The sequence below is a fragment of the Perca flavescens genome, chromosome 21 (assembly GCF_004354835.1).
Source record: "Perca flavescens isolate YP-PL-M2 chromosome 21, PFLA_1.0, whole genome shotgun sequence".
NCBI classification, from domain to species: Eukaryota; Metazoa; Chordata; class Actinopteri; order Perciformes; family Percidae; genus Perca; species Perca flavescens.
Genome location: NC_041351.1, coordinates 9,810,117 through 9,832,371, shown reverse-complemented (window position 1 = coordinate 9,832,371; position 22,255 = coordinate 9,810,117). Strand labels below are relative to the sequence as shown.

Genomic DNA, 22,255 nt, shown 5'->3' with positions numbered 1-22,255 from the left:
TGCAGTGAATGTGCATGATTTCCCAGAATGAAAAGCTTTTCCAAATAGAAGAAAACATCTATTGTGAAGCCAAATAGGACTTGTAACCACCAGAAACATTGTTTCCATTATTTAAACTTGTAACGTTTCTTGGTTCTGTAATTTGCAGGCAATTGTTTCATTTCCTCTGGTATTTCTGGCTGGAAATCTGTCGAAAATCTATTAATTCTACAGTGTGTTGTTCATCTGGACGTGTGTATTGCTTAGGCAACCATTTACTCACATCTACTTCTACACACTGACTCTATAGTCAGTCCTGCATGCATTTTTTCATCTGCTTTAATAAGGAAAAGATTACGAAAGAAAAAGAAAAGAGGGAAATCTAGATATACAGTCATTAAGGCTGTAAAAAAGATTATCTGAGCAAGTTTCTAAATCCTGTGTGAAAGATTATGATCTTTGACCTTCCTTAAGTGGTCATGCTAATAGACAATTTCCCTACAGAGAGCAATAACAGTACAGACCCATTATTATTGTTACTGAAGGAGTACTTAATCTACAACTAGCACAATTTGATGAAAAAAAGCTTTACGTGTGGAACAAAACTGAGACAGTCTCTTTCGGGAAGGCTTAAAGCAATGATACTTTAATACTGAGCTGCATTTATCCTTTTTAAGTATGATTGTCCTCTGAAGGACAAACTCAAATATATGTTATTATCATCTATGAATGCCAAATGGACTTATGCAAGCCTGTCTGCAGCTCCGTACCATGTATGAGATTAAATGCGCAATGAATCAGCATTGTTTTTTTCTGGTGAAGTATTCCTTTAAGAATAATGATTTTTAAAAACCATCCAAATCTCCCCTCCTCCTCCTCCCCCATCTCTTCCCCTCTTCTCACCCTTTCCATTAGCCTGAAATGAACTCAACCTCTTCTCTTCTCTACTCTCTCTCTCTTTCTCTCTCTCTCTCTCACTCTTGATTTCAACCCCTCGCTCTGCCTCTCCTCTTCAGACGCACAGGCAGATGAGAGGCTAAGAAAGCAGAAACAACAAGAACACACCAGCGAGGAACACGCTTGTTCTTCTGTTTACTTATGTCTGACTTGTGCCTCGAACCAGACATTTGTTTGTCTTTTTGTTGCCCTCTGATTATCTTACTCCTGTTGACTTTTGCATATTTGGCTATCTCGACTGTAAACAACAGGCTCCACTGAGTGTAAAAATAGCTTGGCAGTGCTAACAGGCACAAACATAGAACGGTGGCACCGCTGTGCCCCACAACTAAATTGACACAGTGTGTTTACAGTATTTGTACTTTTGCCCCCCGTTCATCCCTCTATTTCCTCTGCTGTGTTCCATTTCCGAAAGGGATATGGAGTGATATCTCCTCTATTTCCCTCTCGTTCCCAGCCTTCCCGACCCACTGTTCCACTTATAGATTTGTGTCGCCCCCTGGGTCTACTGAATCAAACAGCTGATTGATTACTTCCCCTGTTCCTTATTTCATTGACTCGGAGCGTGTGCGAGTTTTATGTACCAGCTCTGAGGATGCTGCTCCTGTCTGTGGATTTACCTGCACTAACACCTGAACATGGCAGAGACTTTATGCACAAGCTCACCTGCTCTTGCATATGCATAAATATACATGTGTGTGTGTGTGTGTGTGTGTGTGTGTGTGTGTGTGTGTGTGTGTGTGTGTGTGTGTGTGTGTGTGTGTGTGTGTGTGTGTGTGTGTGTGCATAATGTGTGTGCTCACAGTTCAGTGTTCAGCAGGGACCCGTGCAGGGAAGAAGAGAACACGCTGTACCTTCCTTTACTGCCACCCAGCCTCCGCTTGCTGCCAGATTTACTGCAGTGTGTGTGTGTGTGCGGTGAGTGTGTGTGTGTGTGTACGAGTGTGTCTGGTCTTACCAGAGGGATGTAGTGGAGATGTAATGAACCATCTGAATGAAGGGCAGAGGGTCGGATGTGGCTCCACAGCTGTTACACACACACTGCAAACACAAATGCATCCTCAGATTCATCGCCGGACATTGTGTTCTTCAAAATCTTTGTGTGGACAGTTATTGTTGTAATTGAAGCTCCAGAAGTGAAGCACGTAAAAGCTTTTTAAAGTGACAGAGGGACTGAACAATGTCTAACCTGTTCGAACAGAGTCATGGCAAACTTCTGATGTGGTATACAGTGTTTGGCTGTGCAGATGTCCTCTCTACTCTCCGCGCTGATGTGGAAGTGGATACGCATTAGGAGATTCTCCTGAGACACATATAAAGCAAAATCGGCATCAATTAATGTGTGAGTGTTGTGTGGTTAGTTGGCGTATGTGCTTGTTTATATTGTATATTTATGTACAGTGTGTGTGTGTGTGTGTGTGTGTGTGTGTGTTTGATCGTTCTTCTCTGTTGGTGCTCCTGTTAATCTGACCGTGGGAGCAGCATCTATATTTCATAAAAAGCCGACGGATTCCCTGACTGAACACATTTACTACCAATCGATCAGACAGCAGCAACCACGCACACACATAAAACACACACACACACACACACACACACAGCGGAGGCCTTTAAAGGCAGAAAGAAAAAGACTGAAAGTGATGGAGAGAAAGCAACATAAAGGGCTGAAGAGAGAAAGGCGATGAGGAGGTGTAAAGACATTACAATAATAAAACCTGTAGACTGATGACATTTTTTTTCTTGATTTTCTCTTTAAATAAATGGCACGGTTCATCCCAAACTGAGACACCAGCCATTCAAACAAGGCACCGCTCACTGCTGAATTAAACTAATCTTTCAATCTGAGAAAGTAAATTCCAAATATTATTTGATAAAATATTTTTAATATCTTTAATTTTCTCCAATAAGGTAACACCGATTATATATACAGTAGCTGAGCAATGTTTTAATCAAATCAAATGAATCTGCAATATGTGTCACCAATGTGTAACATTGTGATGCCTCGATTTTAGAGGAGCGCAAGCAGATTGTTTTTTTTGTCCGCTACACTAAACCCCTAACTACCGAAATTCTATCTTGCCATCTTTATAAAATGTAACAATATATCAGGAAAAAAAGACACCAAAAATAAAAATAAAACAGTATACTATTAGTGCTTGTAAATGTAATGATATATTTTGGGGATTCCCAAAACAGTGACGGCTGTAATCATTTAATAAGGCCTTCGCTCTCCATCAACTTAAAGGTACAGGGGGTGGACAAAATAATAAGGAATACTTCACAACATAATACAGTATAATGAACCAAAAAACACCAGTTGCAGACTCACAAAACACAGAGTCAAAACAAAAAAGTTGAACATTATAAGCTTGGAAAAACATATTTCTTTGAGGCTGCTGTATTGGACATCCCCCTCCCCCTGAAGATTTCTGAGTTCCTATAAGCCTCTAGGCAACCCCTCACCACTCCTGTGTGTGTGTGTGTGTGTGTGTGTGTGTGTGTGTGTGTGTGTGTGTGTGTGTGTGTGTGTGTGTGTGTGTGTGTGTGTGTGTGGCCACCATGTGGTGTCTCAGACTCACGAAGCACTCTGCAGCATCGTCCATGATACCCAGCTGGAAGCGTTGTTCGTCTTGGAAAGTCTTGGCCAGCGCGCTCCGCAGTGCATCTGATGGCAGCACACGCTCACTGCTGAACTGGAACTGAGCAAAGATACTCTGCAAACCCACACACACACACACACACACACACACACACACACACACACACACATAAACACACACACATGTAAAAACACATTAATACTTTATTTCACTGAATATACATTGTGCATTAAATACTTTTTCTGAAAGGCATTGTTTGCATGGACACTTACAGTATACAGTAGACACGTTTAATTTACATGTATGTGTCTCAGACTGAAACAAATCTCTATAAACAGAGTTATCCTGTAAATCGGCACCGTGTTTCTGTCAACTGACCCCTAAAACAGAACCAGTGGAACTAGTTGTCAACTTGTCACAAACCAAAGTGCTGCAAAACAAATCTAGAGCTGGCCTCAATATCAGACCATATCAATAATAGATGGCGTCTGTAGTGCACTTTTCTCTGACAAAAACAGCTCTCAGAGTGCTTTGTAGCAGTAAAATAGAAACCAAACCAAACTGTTGCAGGGGGCCCGGAGAGAAAGCTAGGCCACTGAAGTATGTTTTGAGGGCAGCGTTCAGAGCCTGAAGAGGAGGATCAGTCAGTCTACGTCCATGCAGGTCCAAGCGACTTCCAGAGCAATACAGCAATTCTGTGTTTTCGGTGTTGCCTTAACAATGCTGCTTCATTTGTATGCGTAGGAGCGAGTGTTATTATAATTACCCCGGCCAAGGAGGTTATGATTTTGGACCTATTTGTTTCACCTATTAGTAAACAAGATATTTAAAAAAAACTACATGACACACGCATATGAAATATGCTGTATAAGAGAACATCTATCTGCACTAATCGCTTGCCTGAGTGAAACCCGCAGGTGCTTATTTATAAAGCCTTTCACATTTCAACCCATATATTCAAAACCTCTAGTTTCCAACATTTTGGGGTTATCACAATAAAGCAGTCTACTGGAAAAACATTCTGCAAGTTTGTGAGAAGTTTTGAGTTTTCACCTCTAAACTTCTCAGATTGTGTCATTTAAATGTAAAATATGCAATTTTCTGCCGCTAGGGGTCTCTCAGTCAAAACAATAACAAAAGACGCAGTTTGTTGTTGTCATGAAGTAGCGTGGGAGCTGTTGTCTTCACCACCATTCCCATCATAGCAGTCAGCTTCTCCCAGTTAGGATTCCTTGAGTGTTCGTCGTTCAGGAGGTTTTTACCGGAAGCAGAATTACCAGCAGAGGTCCTCCTCTCCGAAAACTGATCAGGTGATTATTAAAACCAGTAGAAACACTGAATAAAGCAGGTTCACGTTAAAATCGGTGTTTCTCCGACACAGTTCAGCTTAGCGGCGGAGAGCTAACACAGTTCGCTGAGCTTGTTTCTCTGACAACTTGATCCAGACGTCTGATGACTAAAATATTTCATCTGGTTAAAAAAAGGCCAAGATCTAAAAAGTATATCGGAAAAATGTGGCTTAAAACTGGATAGAAAGTCAATTTATGACAACTTCTGGGAGACAACCAAAACGCTGACTGGCAAACGGGATATGACGCCACTGACATATAATATAATCTAGTCATTTTTAGACATTTTAAAGCGGAAAATGTACATATTATAGCTTTAAATAAATGATCAAATCCCAAAGAGGTAGAACTCAACCCCAAAACCTGTGGTTTAGGGATGTCAACAAACCATAAACAGCAACATCCCCTCCCCTCCTTTCCTGTCACCTCCAATAAAAGCATAACATATTGTCCTGAAATAGAAATTAGAAAAAGGTTAGATTATCAGATTAGAGATAAATACAAAAAAAGAATAGGCTAACTTTGTTTTTCTTCATCTTCTTCTTCATACTTTTTCTTCTTCTTCTTCTTCCCTTTAATTCTCAGATTTATTGTTGTGAACTAGTGGCATTTGGACCCCAAAGCAGAGAGCGGACACAGGTGGTAAGTGAACAAAAGTTTATTAGGACAAAAATACGTCTACGAGCAGGAACAGGGGTGGCAGGGAACGAGCCGGCTGGAGATGTCCTCTGAGGCGGAGTGGAAAAACAGGAACATGGTAGGCAGCGCGTTGACATTGTAGAGCAAAATGTGATAGAATTATCTGGCAGAGTGGCGGAGTGAAGACCAGGCTTTTACAGAGAGAGTGATGAGGTGACCTCGCCAGCCCCGCCCCCTGCCACACACTTGCTTTGCAGAGAGAAGAGGAGAGGAGGAGAAAAAAAAACACAAACACAAAAAAACTCTAACAAAACCAGAACCAAACACAGGATTATAACATTTATCTTCTGATGTGCAACATTGTTTTAAATTACAAATTCCACACATTTTATACAATCTTTATCGATTTTGGCATCCTGCGCAAATTCTGCACAATTCATGCTCGTACAAAGCCCTAATATTCCTGTACAGGATTAAGATTTTCTCCATAACAGCAGGACTTTCTTTCTTTTGTTCTTGGATCAGGATTTGTTATTAAAATGACCAATTAGATTATTGTGTTGCCATGGTGGAATTTTGTGCTTCTGAATATTTTCTAGTTATCATTATATTATGGTCGCAGTAATATTAGTAGTAACAGTAGTAGTATTAGTAGACACCACAGTTTAGCAAATGACTCTATGGCTCATGTGATCCAGATTAATATGTGCTTTAAATGCAGTAAACATGAGTACGAAAAGTAGCATTCGGTTCAAGCTGAGGCAGTGAGAGTAACTTCTGGCTGAGCCTGGACTGAAGAGAGCTGCAGATTTCTAAAGACGGAGAGATAAAAGCATGGGTAACTTTCTCCAGATTGCCAACGGATAAAAAATGACCTAATTTCTTTTGTTGGTAAGAATTTGCAGCTGGAAAAAACAAAAACTGAGCAACTATTTTTGACCCACACTAAAACAGCCCAAAACAGAAGTTCGGATTGACATGCCGAAGCAGTGGTTGGTGCTCTGCTGGTTTTCAGTCCCAGCGGTAATTCAATCACTGATTAGATGGCTGGACTGAAAACCAGCAGATGCTCTGTGTCCTGAAGACTGAGAAACACTGGATTAAGAGGCAGAAATATATTCTAACCCAGTTCACAAGCACATCTGTTTGTCTCCACACCATTGGCCATTTTGGTTTTGCACACAAATGTAAAATCATGCACAGAGCTTTAGCAGAAATGTAAACACATCTTTGATATGACCAAGAATTACTATTTTGTCTTCTTAATCACACATTGATGAATGGATCTATTACCTGAAGTTACTGAATGAATGTGTGATAAACCTACTACGGCATGAAAAGACAGTTAGATGTTTGTCGCTCACGCCTTGGTTTGTCAAGAGCAACCAATGGAAGCAGTTCACTGAACAAGCAATAAAGGAAATCATGCATTTAGATATGTTTAAGTGAAAACATGAACATCTGGGTGGACATTGGAGAAGCAGTTAATGCTAAAGGGGTGATGTGAGGAATTCAAATGGATGTTTTAATACTATTTCCACCATTAAAACATTTCAACTTTGCAATCAATTGTAACCGATGTGAATTTAAGCCGACCACAGCGGATATTCTTTATGACAAGTTCACCTTTGAGATGATGTATTTAACCAAAACTACCATCTTTCTCTAACCTAAGTGTCTTCGTAGCCTAAACCCATCCACACATGGGACCAGGGGCGATTCTAGGATCAGACCTTTAGGGGGGCTCAGCCCCTGATGAGAACGTGACACGGATACAGTGCCTTGCAAAAGTGTTAACCCCTCCCCCCTGCTAAATCAGTAATTTCATTAGCCGATAATCTCTGAGCTAGATATTGAACAACAACATCAGCTAACGTTGACACTATTAACACTATGATGGAACTAAACACTTTATAACTCACAGTAATAACGACCAATTTGACACAATGTTCTAACATTCAGTAATTTTAGTTGCTTATACGTTTCAATTTGGGTTCTAATCTGCGCCATGAAATTACCAACTTCTTCTCTTCTCTCTGGGGACTACCAATGTTAAACTTCACAACCGTCTCCTGCTCTCCCTCTGACAGATCAGATAGAGACTCAGCCAAAGGCGGGAGTCTGACCACAACCTCCTCCGATTGGCCAACACTACCTTTCTGTTAACAGGTGCATAGCATCGGCTACAGCGACACAGGATATTAAACCTGTTTCAAGCCCTTTGAACCTGTAATTGTTTGTCCTCTGTCACTAACAGACAAGTTTGCAAACTCTCACTTGAAGCACAAAAAAAAAGTTTGGAGCTTGAGCCCCCCCCTAAAAAGGGTCTAAAATCGCCAATGCATGGGACACAGATTGCAATGGTCTCCACTGTTATAGTCTTTTTCTTTGTACAACCAACTATCTACCTAGACCCTTTCACTATAAATGTCCCATGGAGACAGGGTTGAAGCACCTGTTGGGGCTGCTTGGACTCCACCTCACTAAGTTTCCATCTATATGACTTCACAATCTCAGAATAACACAAGTTCTTCTACCCATACATCACAGTATTCATCTCAAGTCAAGCTTTAGTCTGTGTGAAATTCAGTAAACATTCCCTGGAGTTGTTTCCTAGTTTTATTTCCCCTCTTTATGTCTTTGGTGATACTGAAAATTTCAGAACCGATACTTGGCATTTTGGAAGCAAGATGGCTGTGATCCGATGTTATAAAACAATTCAGCCTGTGAGTGTGGCTGAGTGTGTGCAGGCTGAGGGTTGGCAATGGGAAAGGTAATGCAGTCATACTGACAGAGAGTGTGTGTGTGTGTGTGTGTGTGTGTGTGTGTGTGTGTGTGTGTGTGTGTGTGTGTGTGTGTGTGTGTGAGGGAGAGCGAGATAGAGTAAGAGACAAAGGTAGGGAGAGAGAGAGAAAGAAAGGTAAAACAGAGAAAGAGAAGAGGGAAAAGGGACTGTGTGAGCAATAGTTTGTGTGTGTGTGTGTCTGTGTGTGGGTGTGTGTGTGTTATGGTGGCTGTGCTGACTGCAGCAATGCGCCAAGGAGAATGGAGGGGGAATATACCCTACAGAGGGAGGGAGGGAGGGAGGAGAGGAGAGGAGAGAGGGATGAGGCAGAGTGAGTAAGAGTGTGTGTGTGTGTGTGTGTGTGTGTGTGTGTGTGTGTGTGTGTGTGTGTGTACGCGCGCACACTGGTCCAAGTGTGAAGACAGGAGCAATCTCCACCAACTCCCACATTCATTCATCTTTCTCTTTTCTTCTCTCCCACTTTCTCCTCTCTCATTTTCCTTCTTCTCTCTTCCTATTCCTTGTGTGTGTGTGTGTGTGTGTGTGTGTGTGTGTGTGTGTGTGTGTGTGTGTGTGTGTGTGTGTGTGTGTGTGTGTGTGTGTGTGTGTGTGTGTGTGTGTTATGTGTATGGGTCTGTGCATGCGTGTGTGAGTGCTTTGCTGTTGAGAGAGATAAAGTGTTGCAGTGATTTCTAGAGGGATAGCTACAGGCAGCTTCTGAACTTATGTTTACTACAAAGAGCGGGCGTCTTTACCTGCTGCAGATAAACCGAAATCCACACACAATCCCTTCCAAAATAAAAGAACTCAAAATGATCATTTATCTCTTTAGGTTCTGTAAAATGGATATTTGAAATTTGAAAAATTTGATATTTGTAACACGCCATTAAAGTTCATTTGGTGCGTGTCTCGACCAGTTATTCAGAGACTTTTATCTCCTTTGCCGTGGGGACCAAGCTACAAACAGACTATAAGAACAATGTTACATCTGTTTCTGACAAAGGAGAGACGGTGACGGGACAGTTAATTAAAACTGACAGGTAAATGTGAACACTTGACAGAGTAACAATACCTTTGATTTGCACACCCACGGCTAAGTCACACACAACACACCCACAAGCCTGTGTGTGCATGTGAGTGTGTGTGTGTTTGGAGTATCCCAGCGTGGAAAGAAAGATTTGTGAGCAAAAAAATGCTCAAAATGCATGTGTTTAGCAACCTAACGTGTGCAGCATGCAAGTAAGATTTGTGTGCACGCGTAGGTGTGTGTGTGTGTGTGTGTGTGTGTGTGTGTGTGTGTGTAGCATCCCAGCGTGGGCTCTGCTAGCTCAGCGCTTTCAGTCAGCCAATTAATTACAGAGAACCGCTGGAGACAGAACAGCGTGTAGAACACGCACATCGACACTGCACACACACACACACACACACACACACACACACAAACACACAAACACACACGCACACACGCACACACGCACACACACTTCCCTTCACTCAGACACATATTTGTCATCATTGATGAAACAAATGGCTGGAACAGAGCTGCATAAGGCTCGTTCATTATGAGGGTTTTATGATCTTCCTCTTCTGTTTGGTAACTTTCTATCAGCAGCTGCAGGAGAACAACAGTGATTCAACCTGACTCTACATTATAAAAGCAATATTACATGCACTGTTTCTAAACAGTTACTGTAAGGCAGCTCATTACTGAGAAAACGTGTCTGGGGCATAGTTTGTGATGTGTTTTACTCAATGGAGGAAGAAGAAGGAGCAACACTACAGAGAAAAAACGTAAGTCCTGCATTCAAGTTTACAAAAGTAAAATATGAAGTATTTAGAGTAAAGGTACTCATTGTGAAAGACAATCATTTGACAGGAAAATAAAGTATATAACGACAGGAAAGAAGGACAGAAAGAAGGAAGAAAGGAAGGAAGAACAGAAAAAAGGGGAAAGACACGAGAGGATGTTAAAGAATGAAGACACAAGTCTACAAGCCAAAGAAAGGAACCAAAGGAGGGAAGGAAAAGGGTAAAAAAAAAAGTAAGGACAAAACATAATTATCAATGGTGGGTTGGTCAGTTAGAGATGCTACACATGTATCATGAAAGGTGCGATGTTGGGTGACATCACTTCTTGTTGACGTTCGAAGTATTGTCAAACAAAAACGCAGGCTAGATCGCCCCTCCCTCCTCCTCATCCCATCCCCTCCCCATCCCTTCCGCGCACTAACCCCCCCCCCCAACCCCCACCCCCAACTCCTTCTTGTCTGTTACTGGCTGGAACACTGTTTGTTATGTTTCGTGGCACAGGTTGGCGCAGTTTGTTTTGTTGCCGTTTGTGGAGCCTGGGCTGTCTACAGAGACCGTGTGTTCAGGGGACAGGCAGCTCGCTGATAGTGGAGGGGATGTTTGCTGTAAGTGATAAAAAATGTTGTTGCCTAAAAAACATGTGACATCGCTTAGAGCACCTTTAAACTTTATTCTTGGGCGCCTGTGTAACTCTTCTGGTAGAGCGCGCCCCCATATATAGAGGTTCACTCCTCGACGCAGCGGCCGCGGGTTCGACTCCGACCTGCGGCCCTTTACTGCATGTCATTCCCACTCTCTCTCCCCTTTCATGTCTTCAGCTGTCCTATAAAAAATAAAGGCCTAAAATGCCCAAAAAAGAATTTTTTTTTAATTCTATATTTACTCTTAGAACTGTATAAATAAAGCATGTGTTTTTATTTTGTGTGCAAATGCTTTTTTGTTTTTCCATTTTGGATTAAAAGTACTGGTTGCAGTGGTTACATAACCCCGTGCAAGAATCTCCCCTGCTGTGTTTATTAGGAGACAGGTCTCTCCTACTACTACAGAAAAGATGGAAGGAAAGAGGGGAAAACGACGACACATATTAGCGATGTCATGTAAGTTCATCTCAGGCTCTGTGTCAAGTTACTCTAGTTGTTGGATAAATCCAGTACTCTGTGTCCCTCTGAAATGTGGTGGAGGAAATGTAGAAAGTCCCCCAAAAGAGAAACACTCAAGCTGAGTACTTGTACCTCATATACTGGAAGTACACCACTTCAGTAAATCTACTTTAGTCCCAACCTCTGGTTTACATTTCAACAACGTTTGTGTTTTAAGCAGAAGGTATAAACAGGAAAAAATTAAAAAAATAAACTGCAAAACAGCAACGCCAACACAGCGGAGTAATGGCCGCTGCTTGATGTTTACAGTAAGACCTCCACAAGCCATCAGAGGACGTAGCCAGAGGGTTTTACCTTTAAAGCGCAGAAGATACACGAGTCCTCCATGCACTTGTGTGTGGTCAGCTGTCGAAAGCTTCTACGGAAGATGTCGAGATGCCACAGAACCTGAGAGACAAAATACATATTCACACACAGAAAAGAAAAAGAAAAGAAATAAAGCAACTTATTTCTTTTAATGGGATATACTTTTGTATTTTAGTTGGAAACAGAAATAATATTTTGTCTCAGATCCAAATGGAACTGAGGCCTTTCTCCCTTCTACCGTTTGTTTTTTCTGTGTTGTTCATTCTTTCTTCTTGTTCTTTTTCTGAGCAACAGCAGTTTGTCAAACTTTTATTGTGAACTTGTGTAGCCGTGATGTTTGACAGAGGAAAAGGACCGTCCAGGCTCTACTGATAATAGTTCATATTTTAACTTGGTTTTCAATGGTTTCTTGAAAGGTCCATACTGCTTCTTTTTTTTTTTTTTTTTTACCAGGATCTTGCTTGAGCTAAAAGTATGCAAAGGAATGCATAAGTTTTTTTATAGCCTACTGGTAAACTATAGTCCAAAAGTCCCATTTACACATTAAAAAATCTGTATCTAGATCAGTGGTTCCTAAAATGGGTACCATGGCACGGTGGGGAGTCTTAAGGACGGAAGGGGGGCCACAAGATTTCTTCATTTCTATCTTTTTATCATCAACGTTGTAATGTGTTCACACCATAAAAATGAGGCAATATTTATTTACATTAGCTACAATTATTTATCGTGTTTTGAAACAGAAATAAGCTTTGATCACCTTTCTCTAACTGTTAAATATGCAGTTATGCCGTAGCTAAGACAGGACAGCTCATCTTTGCCGATTGCCATAGTAACCCAACATGCTTTCTGGGTGCACAGCAGTCAGGAATAGCGACTGACAGAGCGAGTGATGGAAAGACTTTAAAGGAGAAGTTATTTTTGACATGGTTTAAAAATGTTTGTGAACTACTGATCTAGATACATAATCTGGATGTCAAATGTCAGATGTTACTGTCAAAATAATGGTCAAGCTGTAATATAATATTTTCAGTTCAGGGTGTTAAAAGCTCAACAGGCTCAAACAAACAGCTTACGACTTTAAGGAAGGACTCCTCTGTTACCTTTATACTGCACACCACAGTTCAGGTACTGCCATGGCAACCTCGGCCACATTCATTTGTTGTCTAGAGCCTTCTTGATTGGGCTTGATGGATTTAATTTGCGTATAAGAGAAATTACACTGCAATCCTGGTGACTAGACTATAGTAAAATATTATCCATTTGTTTATTCATGAGTTCAATCTGATGTTTTGTCTACGTTTGGGTGCTTTAATGGTAATTAACACATGTAGATTTAGGGAAAAACACTTTAGCTTGAAATAATTAAGCAATATTTGTTAAACTCACATTGACTCAAATGACTTCCTGTAATGTGAGATGGTTGCAGAGAATCAACACCCCAGTACGCAGCTCTGCGTGGCTTTCAGCCCTTTCCAGCTAATTGTTTTTCCCAGCAGCTCCCACTGAGCGTGTTTTCTACTTTGTATATTTTCAGCAACAAAAGAGTCCGAGGGAGAGATTCAGCGGGACAGACTGACAGAAAACAACCAGCGCAAAGCAAAACGAAAGAAACGAGGAAGAACACATGGAAAACATGTCTGCATGAGACAGGCCTTTTCATGTCCGTCCTTCTCCGTCTCCGTCTCTCGCCTCTCTCTCTCTCTCTCGCTCTCGCTCTCTCTCTCTCTTTTCTCTGTCTGTCTCTCTTTAGTGCATAATTAGAGGAAAGAGCTCTTAGTACATTCAATCAGCATGCTGAAAGATAATATTGACAGAACACTGTCCCTTAGGCTCCGACTGAGCTCGGCAGCACACCCACTTACAGTATGCACATACAGTTGTAGGTCTATGTGTGCGCAAGACTCTCACACACACACACACACACACACACACACACACACACGCACACAAAACCAATATGTATGGCAACCATAGCAATATGAGTCTGCACTGTGTGTGTGTGTGTGTGTGTGTGTGTGTGTGTGTGTGTGTGTGTGTGTGTGTGTGTGTGTGTGTGTGTCTTAAGGAGAGAATGATAGGTGGAGGAAAGAGGGGGCGGAGGATGACAGACTGCATGCTGACGCTAGTGTATGCGTTCTACCTTTCCCCCCTCTCTGTTTCCCCTCCTCTCTCTGTAGTGTATTTGGTCGTGATGAATCGGCACCCTGCACAGTACTGCAGCAGCCACAAGGAGGGCACACTCTCTCCATACCCATTTCTCTTCATCAGTATCTATCTATCTTTTTTTCTCCCACTCTAAACACATCCCTCTATCGCTTTCTCTGCTCTTCTTCCATTTGTATCATTTGTCTCGCTCTCCGTCCCCTTTTAACTTCCCTTGTTTTATCTGCAGGAGCATCTCAGAGAAAGGAAACTCCAGTTTAACTAACTAACAAAGTGAAGAAAACATACATGGAATAGAAATTGAGCTCATCAGCTCATGCTTTTAGGAAGTCGTCATGTTCCTGCTGCTTGTTGTCATTGTAATTTGAGTCACAGACAACTCTAACCAGTGATACTGGACGCAGAAATGCCAGTATTTGATTGGCTGTGGTGGTCTTGGAAGATAATTCAAAAAGTAAAGTGTGAGAAAGAAGAAGGAGATTTTTAATGAAATCAAACCCAATTTTTTACATTCAGTAATTATCTCTCCGTTAATTGCTTGTGGCGGAGTCTGCCATTCCCACGCTTGATTCTGATTGCCTATAAGCAAGAGGGATTTACAGGAAAGCAATGCATGCATCAAATCCAGCGCAATTGTATCTCATTGATAACAACCTCCCTGTTCCCGGTTTGCTCTTTTTACACTGTATCAGAGCTGTATTAAGTTACAGCTAGAGCACACAAACATTCCTACTGCTTAGCATTAAAAGTGTTCAACTGGCGAAACACTTTTATTTTAACTTTTATTGTGAAGCAGCAACAATAAATGCAATGTGTTTGTCACCCCAGTAAGCACTAACTGCAATCTGCAAATAGCTGCTCAAAGAATATTTGCTGGATTATTGCACCTTTATTGCTGTTGCATCAGTAACCACTGGAGTCCAAATCGACAAGGCGAACTTTAACATCCTCTGCTGAGTTCAAACTGAATAACCACGACACCAGATCATAGAACAGGTTATACCAGCTCTAAACTGGGAAAGATTGGTTTCTGGTACTACCCACATCACTACTGGAATGAACTGCAAAAAAAACTGCAGTTAGCGACACTCGTCCCTCTGAGGCACTTTAATGCAAAACTATTAAAACTAGCTGAACTAACTTTTACTGATTAACAGCAAACATGGACACAAGTGACAGAACTGTAAGAAAAACATTAGTACACATAAATAAAGCCGTTAATTATCACCTCTACACCCCTTATTATGTGAGTTTGTTAATCTGGTACCTATTATTTGTACTGTTGCAAAAATGGTATCTGTGCACAAATACAACCACAAAATTGTGTATAGAGATTAATCTAAAAAATAAATAAATAAAAATAAAACAGTTTGGTCATTGAGGTGGAATGTCTGGCAGATTTACTGGTGTCTACATACATAATCTGATCAGCATCAGATGTATATAAACACTTATAAACACCAATCACATTCAATCACCGACTGTATTTAATTAACACAATAAAAGGTATCTATCTGATCTGACAAGCTCTCACTCTCATAATCTGCTCTACCTGCCTCACACCGCTCTTACTGGCAGTGCTGGCTGATTTCTGCTCTCCCCGACCTCCTCCTGCTCCTCCTGTTCCAGTCTCCTATTACCACACGAGGCACTGGCTTCTCTTTTCCTGTACATTTTGTGTGCTGCCATGGCGACAATCACTTTCCTAATTTTTCTGCCCTTTTGACCTCGGTTATCTATCTCACAGCAGACATTTTGACTTGTCATAGTAGCAAAAGCACAGGTGTCACTAATAACATTCAAGTGTCCCAGTAAACCATGACAGTGTGATAGTGAGCCAGGATGAACTTTACCAGGACCCTGAAACTGAAGCCGCTAAATGGAATTCAGCCATCATTCATTTTAATATTTAAACCTGTGCTTTACTTACTGTGACACGTTCGAAATGTCTTCCTCTCATCATCATCTGATCTCCAAACCAACCTTTGCACCTGCTCCCAACATCTTCATCAACTGCTGAGTAGGCTGTATAGACGTAATATACTTTCCATTTTATCCAACCTGCTTCTTGCCAAATAAATGCTGAGAATCGTTGGGAGGCCTAATAAAAGTGTAAAACAATCTATGCAGTGCATGGTCCTGTATCCTCTGATGTAAGTATCTTAACAGAAACATTAAGGCAGACCATCAGCAAAAGTACTTAATTATAATTATTATTTAGCTGCAGTGCAACCCTGTGTTCTAGAAATTGCGTTTCTATTTTCCTAAATAGTTTTCCCAATTACGCTGTGATGGTAAACATAATCGCTGCCTGGATTATTGCAGGACTTTGACACCAGAGTCGGGGGTTCACATCCTGAGTCCCGTGTGTGGTTATGTTTAGGCAACAAAAGTACTTTAAGTGCTTGAAGTCACTGCAGACTTTTTCTATATTAAACCAGAACAATGGTATTTGCCAAACCTTAGCCAAGTGCTGCCAGTGTCTAAATATAATAATGAAAAATTAAATAATGTTGTAGTTGTTACTGGCAGATATTGTGTTGCAAGATGTTTTAGCAAAAAACAAAGAGAATAAGTTGCCAGTGAACATTTTACTGACATGTTCAGTAATAACATTTTTGTGACTGGCTACGTTAATTAACAACATTTCCTCATTACAGTATGTTAGATTACGTTTCCTTCAAATCTTATTTGCTTTTGTAGTAGTATAAAAATGTAATTTCTAGGGACAGAGATGCTGCAGTGAACATGCAAAGAAACATGCAAAACTCAATCATGAGAAATTATGAAAACTAGTCCTGCATTGGAGCGACTTCCCTGACAGACAAACATCGCTGTTTTATTTGCAGTATCTGTGATTCTGAGAATGTCCTCCCCCAAAAACACTTTCATAGGTCATTTGTTCAAGCAGGGTTATTGTGGCGGCACCCTCTAAAGGCCGTAGTAGTTCTGACGGGAGAAAAGCAGAAAGTAACGTGACAAAGTACAAGAGTGCCAAGTTCTGTGTAAGGAGGTAGGTTGGGTGGTGGATGGGTCAAACAATACAGGAGACCTGTGTTCGTGTCTCATTAAAAAAGAAAAGTCATCAATAACTTTACGAACGTTACGTTTAGTGTCACCTGTGTAAACGGAAGTGAAGTAACGTCTGATTTTAACCCAAACCACAATGTTTTTTAAAGCTATTGTCTGTTGTTTCTGTCGCCCCCATGAGGAATGGGGGCGACTCATTTGGCAATGGCTTGAATGTAACGGACGTTTATTAATATCCCATGTTTCCGTAACTATCATGACTAACTGACTAACTGTCACTAACCCCCACCCCCTCCCCCAACCATCTTGTCAGTGATTGTCTGGAATGGGTTTGTTGTATTTTGGTGCACAGCCTGTGCCTCTAGTGTTTGTTTGACGTTTATCTCCCGAGACCGGGCTTTTTCACAGTGTATTCAGGGGACAGGCAGCTAGCGGATCAAGGAGCGATGCCTACGATTTTAGACAAAAATGAAATTGCGCCGAAACCATGCAGGAACTCATAGTGCACCTTTAAACTTAACTAAGTTTTGGTACCTAAACGTAACCAAACTGCGACCATTTCTCTCTCTCTCTCTCTCACACACACACACACACACACACACACACACACACACACAAACACTGCTGGATGAGTGAACCCATGTGTTTCTGCTTCATCAAAGCCTATAACTCCTTTAGCTATTTTATTTTTGCATGTTTACACAGTGAAAACTTGCTGATGGTGTACACACACTTCACCTCAGAGCACCTTCCTTCGCTCTCATTAAATTTTACACATCCACACAAAATAACCACCGCTGCTGGCACCCAGCAGCTCCACTGCAGCAGCGGGGGGTTAACTGCCTTGCCCAAAGGGCCCTTAGGGGCCAAGAAGCAGCAAAGAGTAGTTCACTTAATATCAATAAGTGCATTGAGGAGAAAACAGCAGGAGATTCATCGCCAGCAGCTTTTATAACTGATTAATTTGTAATTTTTTTAAGTAAAAATAAAAAATATTTGATGCTTCCAGCTTCTGAATCTGAGGATTTGCTGCTTTGATGGTTTTATTCATTTTATATTGAATATCTTTGGGTTTTGGACTTTTGGCCGGACCATTTGAGCAACTTAAAGACATCGTCTTGAGCCCTGGGAAAATGTAATGGACATTTTTCACTATCTAACATTTTGCATTCATACATTTTTTAATAGACAAAAGAAACAAAGTCTCAAAAATAAAAACAAAACAATGAATCAATAATTTCTAGTTGCAGCTGTAATGCCAATAGAGCGAGTCTGTCCTAAACCTGAACTTTGACCCCTCATACTTCACTGACGCACACTCCCTTACGTAAATCTATCAAGATGATATAAGCAAGCATGTACACATGAAGCTTATCCTCACTCATCTGTATCCTGAACATCCTCTCTCCTCTGTATGTGTACGCTGTGCTGTGTGTGTGCTATGTGTGTGTGCGTGTGTGTATACATGTTCGTGTGTCCTTGAAATGGCCCACTTCTTTCCCCGCTGAAGCTGCTATACATGCCGTTGTTGAAAAATTTTCATTTCACAAATAAACCTTATGTCCTTCACTTTGTCTTTTCATCTCTCTCTCTTCCTCTCACCACAAACACTCTATTTTTTGCTCCTACCTCATCAGACTCTTTCATTCCAATCTTTCGCCTGGCAGCATCCCCTTTAGTCTTCTCAGTTTTTTCATACTGTATACTCCTCATCCCTCTTTCTTCTCTTCTCCTCCTTAAGCAACTTCTCTTCTTCGTCTATCCCTCTGCTCTCTTCAACTCTCCCTTAGCTTCTGCCCCATCATCCCCCCTCCCTCTTCAGCTTACTCCAACCTTTCTCTCTTCTTCCCTTGCTCTTGCTCTCTTACAAGCCAGCAGTCAAGAGAGAGAGAGAGTGTGTGTGTGTGTGTGTGTGTGTGTGTGTGTGTGTGTGTGTGTGTGTGTGTGTGTGTGTGTGTGTGTGTGTGTGTGTGTAAGGAAGGTAGGTTTGTGCCAGCTGGAAGTCTTGGGAGGAGGGAAAAGAGTTGTGTGTGTGTGTGTGTGTGTGTATGTATGTGTATGTGTATGTGTGTGTGTGTGTGTGTGTGTAAAGAGAGAGAGGAGATGCAGCAGTAGCAGCGCAGTGTAACCCACTCCACACACAGACTGGACGTCTACACTGAAGCCAGACTGACAGTGGTGCCAAAACCCACCAAAACACGCAAACATCCATTAATATTGCCCTAATCTCATCCTTGTCGTGCTTAAATATCAATTTACTGCAGTGTGAGGGGGGGCGGTGGGGCATGTGGACTGTGGGTGCATGAGTGTCTGTTTCAGCATTGTGCAGTTAGTGCAAATGATAAAGCATGCCTTATTAGAAAGTATGTTTTGCCAGTATTGCACGGACAAATCACAAAATTCTAAATTGTAAAGACAAAATTACAGCTTTTAAAATCTTTTCAGTATGCAAATGTGAAGAGTATGAGAGACACAGCTTCTGTCATAAAAGACATTTCAGAAGAAACACTATTGCAGTCACTATAAAGTAAAAGCACATTAAGCACTGATATTGCATTGTTATCTGTAAAAGCCTGTACTTTTATGTCGTTTTTAGCATGAAAGGGTGCAATTTTAAAGTGTTAGTACTAGAGATGGCCCAATACCATTTTTTGCTTCCTGATACCGATTCCGATACCTGAAATTGCGTATCGGCCGATACCGAGTACCGATCCGATACCAGTGTGTCATATATTTTAATATGTTTTAACAACCGTATACTACTATCCCTGTATGAATGTGATATTATTTCTATCTTTGTTGTTGAATGCCACAGAACTTTCTTTTATTATGCAGTTTGACAGTCAGTTATAACGGAAAAAGAAATAAACTACGTAGATTTTCTTTAGGGCTTTATCGTGGTATCGGATCGGTGCATAAACTCAAGTACTTTCCGATACCGATACCAGCGTTTTAGGGAGTATCGGAGCATCTCTCTAGTAAGTACAGTCACACATGTTGTCATTGTGTTGGCTCTGTACTCCAGCACCTTGGATTTGAAATGAAAGAGTATTCACACCCACATGAGATAATCAGTCAGGAATTGTGTCCCTTTTTTACAACATCTGTCCACTTTTAGGGGATAGAAAGTAATTGGAGTAAAGTAAAGTGACATAAAATAAATCAAATTAAGTCATCATATTTAATATTTCAGTGATTGTCTAATGTCTCCAACCCAAAGACTTCAGCAGACACTTGGTTTCTTCTTGTGCTGCTCTGCAGGCCTGCCCTGCTTCTTTTGGGGGGCTTTTTGGTCAGAGTCTGGTCTTCAGCATATGCAGAAAAGTTTACACTCACTAAACAGTCCAAAAGGATACAAATACTGTAGTTTTGACATTTTCTATTAGCAAATAAAATTGCTAACAAAATTGTTAATAAATCATGCCAAAACTATTTGGAGCCTTTGGACCAGAGTGCGATACTTTTCTTTTATGTTTAGTTTAGTTAATGCCAGTCAAGACCACTACATGGTCCTAAAAATCTCCATTAAAAACATTTTACTCCCCTAATACTTGTGTATTGTGTGTGTTTTTCCAACTGACCTGCAGAGCGCTGTTGAGGAAGCAGCTGTTTTGTCCCGGCTCGTTGCTCAGGCCTTTGCTGGGTGCGATAGAGGTCATGGTTCTCGGGGTCACCAGCCCCTGCACCCCGCCTACTGCTCCGCCACCCGACGCAAAGTAGTTCCTCTTCCACGACATCACTACCTGGACGCCCCCGTTTTCACGGCGAGGCGGGTAAGGGGCGGGGCAGTAGACCAAGCAACGGCCTCTATGTCACTCCCATGAGAGAGAATGAGGGAGAATGAGAGAAAAGCGGAGGAGGAAGAGGAGGAAATGGAGAGATGTGGAGGAGGGAGGTGGCAGCCGTAGATCGAGGAGATGCGGTGTGTCTTGGAGGGAGATTTGGCCCCCATACAATGCTCCCCCACTACAGCCGTGTCTTTACTTTAAAATCTGTCCACTTGCTGGAGCCAGCAGTTGGCTTTTTCTTTTTCTTTTTTTAGCTCCTTGGATTTAGCAGTTTGTGTCTGAGGACATGAGAGCGTGTCCAAAGCGAAATTTGGCAGAATGTGATGGATAAATGTTGATTGGGCAGCACTCCTGCTCACATGTGGGGACCCCTTCAATGCTTCCGTCTCCTCTTTCACTTTGCCTGTAAGACACAAACACCAACCTGTTAGTAAACCTCACACAAGCAGCTAGCAAGAACACACATAGATATTAACTTTATATACTGCATAATATTGTGATGGACTGTGTTCCATCAGTTGTATAAACAGTGTAGCAATGCAATGCAGATAAAAACTCTAAATGCTGTTTGGGAGTTACTGTAGATGCCCTCTCCTGGTTTGAAAATGTGACCACTGCTGATAAGCTTATCGCATCCCAATTGATTATGACATACTGACGATTATGAAGTGACTTATGTGGGAAAAAGGCTACCCTGGTAGCGTTCAGCTCTATAGTGTTAGCTAGCTAACTGTGGGGAGTACTGACCTAGCCTAGCCCAAAGATTTCACTGATTTTCAGATGTTTGGCAGACAGGGATATTGTTACTTAAACATTCCTTGCATTGCTTTTAAGGATTACATCAACATTAAACCTGCATTAATCAAGCACGTGTATGTGCAATGTGGCAAAATCAAAGAGGATTAACATCCAGTGCTGCAGCCAGGGATGTAGCACAAAATCCTGGGCCCTGTAGAAAGGCATTCTCTATGGGCCTCTCCCCTCATCCACAGCTATTTATTCAAGCATCTTTTTGGGCCGTCCTCACATGAGGGCCCTGGGTACTTCTATTTCCGCCCCCAGTCCGACACCCCTGGCTGCAGCTTTGTGTTGTGTTTTAGCCTTGTAGCTAATTGTTTTGGCTTTATTGCATATTTTCTGTACAGCATAGTCTCAACATTGTCAATAAACACACTGTACACTACCTGCCCAGCGCCAAACAGCAGACAGACACACTTAGCGGCTAGCTCATGGAGAGGCTAGTTGAACATTTAGCAGCTAGAAGAACCAAATATATTTAACAGAAGTTGGTTGAGACTAAAACAGAGCTACTGTAAAAGGAGAGTAAATATTGAACTTACATTTTTTTGTTGGACAGAAAGACGACACCAAAGTAATACTAATGTTGCTCCCTGATTGATATTTAAAGGGGAACTATGCAATTTTTTTTTTTAGCTTAATTTACCTTAACTGAACAACTTCGGAGTCATTGGAATGGTTATATGACTTTTTTCGAGTTGAATGGTGGTCGTCTCGCTCCCCCCTAGCACCTGTGAGCTGAAAAACCACCCTTGCAACTTTGGGCCGGCAAATCGCTGAGTTTTGGACACTACTGTCATGGCTAAGCCGGCAAAAAAGAAGCAGAAAGCTAGGAAAGCATTGATGGAGGAACAGAGAAATCGAGGAGTCAGACACAAGTAAACATCGGAGC

General features: G+C 41.5%; 1 protein-coding gene across 1 annotated transcript in view; it reads right to left on the bottom strand.

Annotated features, from left to right (window-relative positions):
• The window catches only part of usp54b (ubiquitin specific peptidase 54b), a 50,294-nt gene that overhangs the window by 19,899 nt on the left and 8,140 nt on the right, over nucleotides 1-22,255 (bottom strand). The window contains exons 3-7 of the mRNA XM_028568547.1: nucleotides 20,359-20,968; nucleotides 11,573-11,665; nucleotides 3,516-3,650; nucleotides 2,126-2,239; nucleotides 1,895-1,977 (exon numbers count right to left, since the gene is read on the bottom strand). Of these exons, the coding sequence (XP_028424348.1) occupies nucleotides 1,895-1,977; nucleotides 2,126-2,239; nucleotides 3,516-3,650; nucleotides 11,573-11,665; nucleotides 20,359-20,514 (581 nt within the window). The 5' untranslated portion in view covers nucleotides 20,515-20,968. The remainder of the gene's footprint in view (nucleotides 1-1,894; nucleotides 1,978-2,125; nucleotides 2,240-3,515; nucleotides 3,651-11,572; nucleotides 11,666-20,358; nucleotides 20,969-22,255) is intronic.